We start from the raw sequence: 12,066 nt of genomic DNA, 5'->3' as shown, positions 1-12,066 counted from the left end.
GCTCAACTTGACTACAAACGTGAGGACAAACTGACTCTGCGAACACACTATGCCCTGAAATCTAAACACAGAGCAGTACACTTGCGGCGCTACTAATACTAAGCCCGGACCACATTACTACATTCAGTGAGCTGCTGCGTGTGCACTACATCACTTGAAGTACACAATCGCCAGAATGAGGACGCATATGCCCAGCATGATGACGGTGATCATAAGGTTGGTGGCACTGAGCATGATAGCAACCCTGGACAAATCGCCGCTCGGCGCCGACGGCGTGGCGGGGGCGCAGACTTGCGGGGCGCATGGAGCAGGCTGTGTGCCGAGTTCCTGCCGAAGAGTGCGGTGAAGTAGTCCAGTGGAAGGAGGCGATGGCGGGGCGAGCAAAGCTCGAGCGCGAACGGCCTCTAGTACAGCACGGTACGACTCCTGCCATTCGAAGAAGGGGAACTGGCCAGACTAGGATGAAACCAAACAAAAAAACACGGAATAAGAACAGGATGTGCTTTGAAAGGAAAACTAAAAATTCAACATCAAATCCGGAGATTAAGATTTAGGGATCTCACGCTCCGGAGGATGCACTTGTAGTAGCGGTTCCCAGGCCTCTTCCCACCGGACGAGATGTCGGTGAGCACTTGACGACCGCAACGGGGGCAGGGAATGAGCGGGAGCGGATCCATGTCAACGGCCTGGGGGATCGAGGACGAAGACGACGCCATGGGTGGTACAGAGTTGGATGCGGTCGCACAGTGGATTGGGGAGGGGGAGGGGGTGGGGATGGCTAGCGACTATCTGTCGATGGGGAATAATAAATAACACGGAGGCTTCGGGGGGAAGATGCCGGTGACGGCCCACAATCGAGAGTACAACGGTCCACCTAGCGTGGTGCAAGACCGAGACCGTAGAGTGCCAGAGTTGTTGGGCCAATTTAAGGACTAGCGCCAAACCATGCAGGAACTGTGCAAAACAGAGCGCCCATTCGAAATACCACGTTAAATACTACTAGTGGCGGGCATCTCGAGGTGGACCGGCGGCCCAGATAATAGTACCATCTACCAGTACGACCCATTTAGCATTTTCGCTTTTGGAGAATCTATTTTATTATTTTTGCCCAGAGCTCCACAGACGTTATTTCATCATGAAATTTCGCACACACGAAGATAATTCAACAACGTTTGTTGCCAAAAAATCAGATTTTTTGAAATTTATTTACTATTTTTTATTGTTCACAAGGATGCATTTGAGCTCTGTTTAAAAAAAGGATGCACTTGAGCACGAGTGTAGAAACTTCATGGCCAAAAGACATGTTAGTGTCAAGCCCAAAAGAACTGTTTGTGCTAAAAGAAACAGTCATAGTAGAGGATCAACACCATCCCTCCCCCCCCCCCCCCCCCCCCCACCCCCCCACCCAAAAAAAAGTTGGGGAACCAAGTCTTTGTGGAGCATCGATTTTGTTGTTTTTTTCCGGAGCTCCACGAACGTTATTTCATCACGATATTTTGCATGCACGAAGATAATTTGACAATGCTTGTTGCCAAATAAATCAGATTTTTATAATTTGCTTACTATTATTTTTTATTTCATTCTTCACAAGGATGCATTTGAGCTCAAGTGTAGAAACTCCATGTTCAAAAAGGACATGTTATTGTCAAGCCCAATAGAAACTGAAACTGCAGCACTGAAAGAAACAGACATAGTGCGCATCAAGCTTTCAAAAAAATAGTTGTGCAACCAAGACTTTCTGGAGCATCGATTTTGTTATTTTTGCTCTGAGCTCCACGAACGTTATTTCATTATGAAATTCTACACGCAGAAACTCCATGTCCGAAAAGGACACTGTAAAGAAACAGTCATAGTGCGTATCAAGCTTTCAAAAAAATAGTTGTGCAACCAAGACTTATTGGAGCATCGATTTTGTTATTTTTGCCCTGAGCTCCACGAACGTTATTTCATCATGAAATTCTACGCGCAGAAACTCCATGTCCAAAAAGGACATGTTAGTGTCAAGCCTAATAAAACCTTCCTACACAAAGAAAAAAAATAAAGTTGCGCATCCAGGGAATCGAACCCTGGTCAGTACCATGGGAGGGTACTATGATGCCTCTACACCAAATGCGCTATACTTGTTACAGTTCTTGAATTTAAATCATGAAATCCTCAATCCCCCGAGCAATGGAAGAGGCAGCATTTTGGGTCAGTGCTCTAAAAAGGCAATTTTCGGGGCATCATTTTCCCCACACAAGCCAAACAATTTATCCTTTTTTCCATGAAAATTTACATGTACATGTGTAATATAATTCAGATTTGGACATATAAGAAACGTCAAAAGCACAGTATCCCCATCTCCACTCTTTTAGGGAACACACCCTGGCAAAAAAATAGATAAAAACTCTCAAACTTAGCATTCAAATAAAATGACACTTTTATGTTAGAACAGAATGTTGATCCGCACAGGCTGACTAGTTGACGAGTACTTAACTGCTTTTATGTTAGAACATAATGTTGATGGGTTCGTGTTCCAGTTCAAGTTTGACAATCAATTCAACCAATAAAACATGGGTTATATACCACAAAAATGCCTAATGGAAACATTTGTATAACACATGACATTCATAGTTCGGTCAAAATGGTCAATTAAAAATCACGAAATATGAAAATGACATGTAAATTGGGATGGCTGTACCACTCAAAATAAAAATAAAAATTCAAAAATAAGACGGGACATGACAAAGGGGATTGCTGTTATTCTTTTCACCACCTTCAACATGAGCAAAGCAGCAATGCAGGAAGCACAACTAGGCATCAGTCCTCATTTTTGGCAGGTGATAATATTTCACCTCATGCAATCGAAGCTTGCAAGAGCTCGACCCAAACCAAAAGAGTAGCAACCGCATCAAACCGGTCACGAAAGAGCAATCTGCCTTCAGAAGGCTTCACGCCCTGTTGCAATTTTCTAGAGTTCAAATTATATATTCCCTTCTATGATGTGATCAATCGCCTTCTACAACGGTTATGATTTTCTGAAGAATGGTGCAATATAAGCAGCGCTGGTACAATGCTGTCGCATTTGCCAACAAAGCTATAGCAAAACTCAAATCCGCCACGAAAACACCAGTCACCACAAGTTTCAGTGCTAAGATAGGAACTTTGTCGCAAGTACTGACGGTGATGAACTCTGACAAGGATCAAAAGCGCAAATCATGGGTGCGGATAGCCAGGGGGGTCCCATGGTCCAGCATCGTAGCGTTTCTCTCTGTAAGAATAGCCGCTGTCGTAGATGTCTTGCAAGCCCATCCCAGGAGTTGTCATAGGTCGTCCGTAAGCTCCATGTCCGCTGAAACCTAAAATTATAAGTATGATATGGGTTAACCACAACAGATTTCGATGACTTGGATGCAAGTGAGGAAACAAAACCTACTAGGTGGCCTTCTCTTCTCAATCTCAGCCCTAAGCTTCTCAGACTCCTGAGCCATAGTTACAAGATCCTTCTCCACTGCCTGCACCTGTGCCATCAGCTCTGCCTTTGCATTCTTTTCATAATCAAGAGCGGCCCTGCAGTGATATTAATAATTAGCTACTCTTACACTAAAGTAAGAAGGGGCGGGATTAAATTCCTCATCTGAGCCACCAAGTTAGATTGACAAAAAAACAGCATGATGCATCTACTAAACCAGAAACGCAGACCAGAATGGTTCAATACCTCGTACGAATTAGTTCCTGTCGCAGACCATCTCGTTCAGCTACCATGGCAGATATGCGCTGCTTTTCAGAGTTCTGATGCTCAACCTCCTTTGTTAGACCCTGCACCTTTTCAGTCAACTCTTGCCTCAAAGACTGCAGCGTGCCTACTTCAGATCGTAGCTGCAAGGCATCTTGCCTATGAGGTTCTAAAGAGCGTAGCTCAGCTTCCAGCTTCAGATTCCTCTGAGTCAGCTCCCTCGATTCAAGTTCTTTCTCTGCGCGGAGCTTAGGTATAGCCTGACTCGAGGAATAGAGATCTTCTTTCAAATGGGACATTGCTTGCCTGAGTCCAACAATTTCATCCACCAGATGTTGGTTGTCATCACGGATTCTGCGTATCTCATCACGGCGGCTAGACAGCTCTCCCTCGAAGCGACGTGGTGAGATAGACCTTTCTCATGCAAGTCGAGGAGGAGGACCATCACGAAATCCTCGCGGTTCCTCATAGTACTGGCGACTTATGCGGTGCTTCCCTGCCATTTATAGCCCTGTAAAGAATAACCGGAATGTTAAGACAAGAAAATAAGAAACTCACGTGTCAGAAATGACTTTTAGAACCACATAAGTGGTTGGTTTCCTCATTGTTTTGTTTGGTGATTGTTGAAACATGACGTGTACCACTATGTATTTGTCCTATATTTGTTTCCTGATTTATTTATTTTTCCAAAAACAACATGGGACACACAAGTGCGTTGTCATAAATGAAACAACTGACACACACAGTCGCTCAGTCAGCGCCTATCTCAGTTTCAAATTGTGAATCGTTGTCAACTTGGTAGTAAGATTGCCATTAACTTCATTGATATTTTAGCATATATGTACAAGACAGTTAGCCTTTGCCTATGAAGAATGCATCATTAGCAAACATTTAAGGAAACATACCTTCATTGCACACAACCTCAGAAGACAGCATTGATTACTTCTTTTGAGCTTAAGCATCTCCAGAAACAGGCTTATGGATTGCGGTGGAAATAAGCTCCAGTAGGGGGAAGCTCTGAAAAACTGTTTTTCATTTTCTTTTTGGCTTACAGAATTCAGGCTTCTTTTCTGTGTCAACTAATGTAAAGTCTACAATGTCCCTGAACTTTAATCACATCCTTTTGTTAGATAATTTCGTTTTTTCCATTATTTAACCGCAGAAGCAAAATAAAATAAAACTTCAGCATAACAGAATTTCAGTTGTGTCATATTTTGACGTAAGCAATAAGTTGCACGCATCACACATGCTTTTCGATTGCACAATAGGCTGCATTAATATACATGCATTAACAGTCATATGCGAATCAGATACATCACATGGCAGTGATGGCACATCCCCCAAATCAAATTCAGATGACTTCAAACTATAATTAAATGAACGAATGCAGTCCCAAACAAGTTGGGGTAGGCTAGAGGTGAAACCCATAAGATCTCGCAACCAACTCATGGCTCTGGCACATGGATAGCAAGCTTCCACGCACCCCTGTCCATAGCTATCTCTTTGATGATACTCCAATCCTTCAGGTCTCTCTTAACGGACTCCTCCCATGTCAAATTCGGTCTACCCCGCCCTCTCTTGACATTCTCCACACGCTTTAGCCGTCCGCTATGCACTGGAGCTTCTGGAGGCCTGCGCTGAATATGCCCAAACCATCTCAGACGATGTTGGACAAGCTTCTCTTCAATTGGTGCTACCCCAACTCTATCTCGTATATCATCATTCCGGACTCGATCCTTCCTCGTGTGGCCACACATCCATCTTAACATACGCATCTCCGCCACACGTAAATGTTGAATATGTCGTCTTTTAGTCGGCCAACACTCAGCGCCATACAACATTGCGGGTCGAACCGCCGTCCTGTAGAACTTGCCTTTTAGCTTTTGTGGCACTCTCTTGTCACAGAGAATGCCAGAAGCTTGGCGCCACTTCATCCATCCGGCTTTGATTCGATGGTTCACATCTTCATCAATACCCCCATCCTCCTGCAGCATTGACCCCAAATACCGAAAGGTGTCCTTCTGAGGTACCACCTGGCCAACAAGGCTAACCTCCTCCTCCTCACACCTAGTAGTACTGAAACCGCACATCATGTACTCGGTTTTAGTTCTACTAAGCCTAAACCCTTTCAGTTCCAAGGTTTGTCTCCATAACTCTAACTTCCTATTTACCCCCGTCAGACTATCGTCAACTAGCACCACATCATCCGCAAAGAGCATACACCATGGGATATCTCCTTGTATATCCCTTGTGACCTCATCCATCACCAATGCAAAAAGATAAGGGCTCAAAGCTGACCCCTGATGCAGTCCTATCTTAATCGGGAAGTCATCAGTGTCGACATCACTTGTTTGAACACTTGTCACATCATTATCGTACATGTCCTTGATGAGGGTAATGTACTTTGCTGGGACTTTGTGTTTCTCCAAGGCCCACCAATGCAAAAAAAAAAAGAGTAGATGACAGCCATTCTTGTAAATTCTAACAAAAATAGCTTAACTTGAGCATGAGTATGATTCCCAGGTATAAAAACAATCATGTGATGCTATAAAGGAGAAGACGTGCCCTCGACCAACTTTTTCCTGCAGTCGAGCTGGTCGGAAGTGAGCTGGAGGCCGAGGTCGAGCTAAGCAGCACCTAACTGGAGGTGGAGGACGAGCTGGGAAGCAGCAACACATGGGTCGACGTCGAGCTAGCCTGTAGCGAGACGAGGTGGATGCATTTGGCAGCGTCGATCTCCTAGCGTAGGAGACCCGTGATGTTGTGAGAGAACAACGAGATAACCATGCAGGGTCGGGTTTGGGAACAGGGAGGCAAGCGGTGGCATACGGAGCCACGGAGGTAATTTCCTTGTAACTCGGAGGGCATTTCTGAAATTGATGAGGCGAGAAGCTCGGAAGACTGGGTCCGAGCAGTTTCCTGGTTTCAACAATTTTCTGGGTGGTGGGAAAAATATTCTCTAATGATAAGAGGCTCTGCATTTTGGGGGGTTTTAGCTCTCTTGGCAAAGCCTCAAAACAAGTGACCCTAATACATAATTATCACAGCATCGCAAGAGCAGATTGCTAAAGAACATCAATCAATTATCACAACAAAGCAATACGCATGATTAGCATTGGTTATCAGTTTATCAGCAAACCACTATGATTCTCTAAAGATATCAAAAACCACATGGAGTTATCTTATCACAACAAAAACATGCTTTTCCTTGCATGCTGGCATATTTGGCTAATCCACAATGCCAAGATCTACAAACATATTCAGGCGTCTTTCGCAACCTCGCATTGCAATTTTGTCCATGAAATATCTCTCGTGGTGCATAGGGCTAAGCCTAGGTTCATAGACAGGTTGCTCAGGTGGATTGCTTTTCTCCCACCTTAGATTAGTCTATGATCCTTGTATGTTCTGGCCTTGTTGATCTCTGTACATGTTATCTCTATAACATAAAGTTAAGGTTCTGGACTGCAACAGCCTGACCGCTACAAGATATCAAACATATCAAGACTAGAGTACACAATTTTTTTCTTGCAGAATTTTAATTATCGCTGAACAAAAACTACTTGTACCATTTACCATCAACCAGATTGATACAGAGCGTAGCACTGCATCATCACAAAACAGCAACTTACGGGAAACAACTTACGCTATATCTGCCGTAGGGGGAGTAGTATGGCAACCAGCAGAACCCGAGCTTAATCGATCTCCTGGAGTGAGACGCCGGTGGCTGCGGCACCCCCAGCGGCAACGTCACCAGCGGCTGTCGGTGGAGGATCAGAGGGGAGGAGCAGTCAGGGAGCGGTGGCTAGCAGGGGAAGTCGCGCCCGCCCTGCAATGGAGCGGCGGAGGACCGCGAAGTGGCAAAAACGGCGGCGGCCGGAAGCCGCGCAAGGGCGCGGGCGCGGCGGCGGGGGTCGGGATAGGGACGGGCGCAGAGTAAGAGAGAGACGCGTTGGGGGCTGCACTCGGCTTGTTTTGTGGCTAGGCATTGTGAGCTGGCCGAGCCGAGCTCGAGCTCAGAGCGTCCCGAGCCCAAGGCTCGCTTTCCTTTCCGTTCTTGTTTTCTTTAAAAAGTTGAGTCACGCTCGGCTCGATTTTCAGGACCGGGGCCGAACAGAGCCACCAGCCCGTTCAGCTCGGCTCGATTCTAAAGCCAACTCCAACGGGATCACCCAAAATCGATTGTGCATAAATGTTCGGGTGGTACGAACACTCTTAGCATGTAATCCCTCTGTTTCGAATTACTTGTCTAGATTTGTCTAAATATGGAGGTATCTAGTGCATATACAGTCGAACTTGACAAATCGAAACCCCTCAAATATCCGCGGACGCGGTCGGGTGCATCCGCTGAGAGTAACTGGTCACGTCTCAAATTTCCTTCTCTGCATCCGAGTCTCTCACATTTCATCTCCTAAATCCATACAAAACCGCAAAAAAAAAAAACTACGTACTACGACACGCTAGCTATGATTCGTCGTCGGAGATGTCCAGGACGTAGGTGCCGGGCGCCGGATGGACGGGCGCATAGGAGGGCTCCAGCTCCTCCTCATCCATGTATGCGAGCATCTGGTCGACTTTCGCAGCTTGCTCTGCGTCCATCTCCTGCCGACGACTACGCATGGCCTCCGCATCCAACTCCAAGCGGAGGGAATCGAGGATGGCCTACTGGTCCGCCTGCAGATACGCGTCCCCAGCGTCCCCCACGTCCTCCTCCGGCTCCTCCTCCTCCTACTTCTCCTCAATCTCATCCTCCTCCAAATCCTCCTCCGGATCCATCACATCTAGAAGTAGCCCCCGCGGCGACCTGGGCTTCGCGCCTTGCCCGGGCCTGCTCAAGGAGCTGCATCCAGCACTCCGGCATTAGATATGGGTAGCTCCTTTACCCGACGGTGTGGGGGCATGGCTACTAGTGGCGGCGGACGACGAGTAGAAAATGGCGGCGATAGCAGACAGGAGGGGGAAATGTGGACGGGTAGGGTTTCGGTGCGGGCGGTCGGCTTATAGCCGGGCTAGGCACTACATGACCCACCGAAACGGCGCTACGCGGCACCATCGGTCCGACGGTAGAAACGAGCTTCGGACCGTCGGGTTTCGGAGTGTTTTCCTGTGTAACCCTGGCGTCAGTCCAGCGTGTTGGACGCGCCCGGGCGCCCCCATATCCGCGCCATATTTGGGCAGGATATCAAGGGTGCCAGCCAGCTCGAGCGTTTGAGGCCCGTTTAAGGTGCCCATCTGGGTCGCATTTTCGTGACCGGTCAATGACCGGGTTGGACAGCTCGGGCGTTTGAGACGGGTTTGGGGTGTCCGGCTGTAGATGCTCTAACACAACTCATCTAAGATGTTCAAACTAGTTAGGACATTTGGGATCCCTCAAACGGCATCGAACTGAGGGGAGATTTGGGGAGTCTGGACATCCACCACATCGAATCCATCCAAAATTGAGTCGGAGCACGCGTCATGCCACTCCTCCTGGCCGAAAACCTGCCCTTCCCGTTGCTTCCACCCCAATCGCCACCCCCCACACACGCCTTTCCATCCGTTGCAGCAATGGAGCCACCGGAGAAGCTGGAGACGATGTTCATTATCCTACATGCCCTGGACCGGAGGAGGTCGCCTGCAAGGTTGCGTCGCATAACACCAACGACGGTGCTTCAGAGTGCAGAAGAAGGCAAACAAGGTAGTGGCGGGTGGTCAGGATGTAGCTCGTCATCCAAAGCGCATTGTCGTTGCTGGTGCTGCTCGACCAATCGCAATGCCTAGTCTGCCAAGCTGAAGATGTCGTACTACTACGCCGCCTAGTATCTCGATACGCCTGGCATGCAACAATGGTCGCAGCAGACCATGGCCTCCTTTCAACTTCGGCCGACGAGCGTCATTCATCGTTGAACTCAATAGCGGCTACATCTTCACGGAGTCGTGGAAGCATGTTCGGTTGCAGATTCCCGTTGTGGAGCCCTCAACCATTAGTAACCGGTCATTGTTTGTCAGAATGCCTCAACCAAGCACGACAACGAAAAATGACAAGGTGATGATGAACATTATCCACAATGAAGGCGACAACGAAGATGGACAAGTGCATGACTCGCAACCGAAGCAAAAGTTGCAACTAGGCATCTAGCCGTCGGACGCTCAGTAGGTATACACTAAGCAGCCATACTTTGAGTCGGACAACAACTGGCCGCCAGGTGTCGATCTAAAGAATAAGAGAGGAACCGCCTACTCGAACAAGGAAGATGATTTGATGTGTGAAGCATGGTTGGTCACTAGTGTGGATCTGTTTCATGGTGCGGAGGGAAAGGGCACGCCATTTTGGCAAAGTGTGCATGATTGGTTTCATGACCAAAAGTGCTACGATCCCTACCGCGCGGAAGTGATCCATGATCTCAATCTGAAGTTGCTAGTCCTCTATATGTAGATTGTCATCAACATCAAAATATAATTAAGGACATGATTGCACTTTCACTTCAACAAAATACATACCCCATCTGTCTCAAAATAAGTGTCGATGGTGTAGTATAGTTTTAGTACAAAGTCGTACTAAATCAACAACACTTATTTTGGGATGGGGGAGCATGCAACAGTTCACAAACTCATGACATGGTAATATTTGTCCCACCAACCACTCATCCTAAGAAAACATATCACGTAATGCTCTCCTAAGGCCCATAAAGGTGACTTGACATGCAATAGATGTTTGCACATCATCAATAGAAAATTACACCATAACATAATGCCATAACACTGAACTTTACTCAATTTCATAAGTTACAAGCAACAAAGTTTCTCCCAAGTCCTCAAGAATGTCACGAACAACTCACAACACATCATATTGATCATGATCAGTGGGGTAATGATATGAATTACAATATAAACATGCAAAATTTTCACCAATAAACCACTAAGCATCAACGACCAAACATCAAATAACACCAGGAAGTGATCTCAACAACAAATCCAAGGTAATAGTTTTATAGGTTGGAAAGTAGGGGTGTATGGAGGCGATGATGGAGATGGTGCTCGGCGATGATATTCCCCATGATGAACGGAGTGATGGTGATGTCGATGGCTTTGACTTCCCCCACCTGAAGGGGAAGGACCCCGACAGATTAGCCCTACGAGAGTGTAAAGTACCCCCTTTTGTTTCTTCCTTGAAGATGGCAGCGAAAAATCAATTATTTCTAGAAGTTTTAAGGTAGTATAGGACAAAGAGTGCTAGAGAGAGGCGGAGACGGATCCGGCTTGCCTGTTGCCTCCCTGTGCTCCCATTTCATCCTACGGTTGTTTTTTTTTCTCTTTTCTTTCTAATCTAATCATCTTCCCCCTGATTTTAAGGGGGTGGGACCGGGACTTATTTTGTTCCAATCAAATCAAGCCACGTACGTGGGAGCACGGATGGGCACACGCCGGGGGAGCAGGCAAGTCTCGTTCCGGCGGAGACATGCCCTATGGGCCCCGCACGACCACTTGGAGGGACATATTCGTAGAAAGAATGGTTTTATGACTCTTTTTTTGGCAAAAAATATCTATGGTAAGTATTTTTCGTAAACCATGTGGCCGACGGATTAGAGGGCTCCGAACACTTTTCTGACAGGTGGGTCCCACTTGTAAGAGTTGACTTGGCAAAAAAAAGGCCACGTGTGCGTGCCCCTCTGTTATGCATGAATGCATTACATGTGTACAACTTTGTGTGCGTTTTGAGGAGCAGTTTGGGGCGGCGGCCTTCGCCAGAGTCCAACGGTGTTTCTCATGCAGCCGCCCGAGCACCTAGAGCTTCCTCCTAGACTAACACGACATGCACGCGAGCGCGTCGTCTCGCCACCTTCCGTCGACAGAAGCTTTGCCGCTGGAGGTCGACAGGGAGACGTTGATCGAAGTTCCGCCGCTAGAGCGAGCTTCAATGGCGAGTTGAGGCGAGGCTCCCGCGCTTCATCTTAGTGATTGGGGACAACTCGCCACCTCGTCCTCCAGGGGTGTGTAGCAGCTCCGTCGGGCCCGACCGCACTTCTGGTTCCGTGCCGAGCCGCCCAGCTGGCTCCCGTCACCATGTCGCCGAGCTACCACGGACGAGCAGCTCGTCGCCTCCCCATACCCATCACAGCATGCACCCCAAAAGCACGAACAGAGCACACGAAGGCAGCGCGCACACAAGCACACGTCACGCACGCACGCCGGCAGGAGCTCACCACGGTGATGCGCGCGCGGTGCACGAGTCGCAGTGCTCGCTCTGGTGCGGCTTGCTGGTCGGCCGGCCGTAAGGCCTCGCGGTGCGTGCCTGGTTCGAGGCCTGATCTGTAGAGTGGGGCAAGGCGGATGGGGTGCTAGCGAGCGGCGGGCCGTGTCAGCAGGGCGGCACG

At 47.8% G+C, this 12,066-nt stretch overlaps 1 protein-coding gene across 2 annotated transcripts; it reads right to left on the bottom strand.

Moving 5' to 3' along the window:
* Window positions 1-2,577: 2,577 nt before the first annotated feature.
* Window positions 2,578-7,670, bottom strand: LOC125514784 (protein FLX-like 3). Of its 2 annotated transcripts, XM_048680144.2 has the most exons (5): window positions 7,359-7,670; window positions 4,621-4,822; window positions 3,698-4,226; window positions 3,416-3,549; window positions 2,578-3,338 (listed from the first exon to the last, which is right to left on the bottom strand). In XM_048680144.2, the coding sequence occupies exons 3-5, from the start codon at window positions 4,012-4,014 to the stop codon at window positions 3,196-3,198; spliced, it is 594 nt and encodes a 197-aa protein (XP_048536101.2). In that variant the 5' UTR covers window positions 4,015-4,226; window positions 4,621-4,822; window positions 7,359-7,670; the 3' UTR covers window positions 2,578-3,195. The 2 variants fall into 2 exon arrangements, with proteins under 2 accessions (XP_048536101.2, XP_048536095.2); XM_048680138.2 differs by lacking the exon at window positions 4,621-4,822.
* Between the last annotated feature and the right edge of the window lie 4,396 nt (window positions 7,671-12,066).

The sequence above is a fragment of the Triticum urartu genome, chromosome 1A (assembly GCF_056163025.1).
Source record: "Triticum urartu cultivar PI428250 chromosome 1A, HENAU_Tu73, whole genome shotgun sequence".
NCBI classification, from domain to species: domain Eukaryota; kingdom Viridiplantae; phylum Streptophyta; class Magnoliopsida; order Poales; family Poaceae; genus Triticum; species Triticum urartu.
This window is presented reverse-complemented; position numbering and strand designations above follow the sequence as displayed.

Excerpts from the sequence above, each read along its gene's own strand:
- LOC125514784 (XM_048680144.2), bottom strand. The coding sequence starts at position 4,014 with ATGTCCCATTTGAAAGAAGATCTCTATTCCTCGAGTCAGGCTATACCT. Across the intron at positions 3,550-3,697 it reads CAGGAACTAATTCGTACGAG|GGCCGCTCTTGATTATGAAA; the intron begins GTATTGAACCAT and ends ATATCACTGCAG. Across the intron at positions 3,339-3,415 it reads TGAGAAGAGAAGGCCACCTA|GTTTCAGCGGACATGGAGCT; the intron begins GTAGGTTTTGTT and ends TTATAATTTTAG.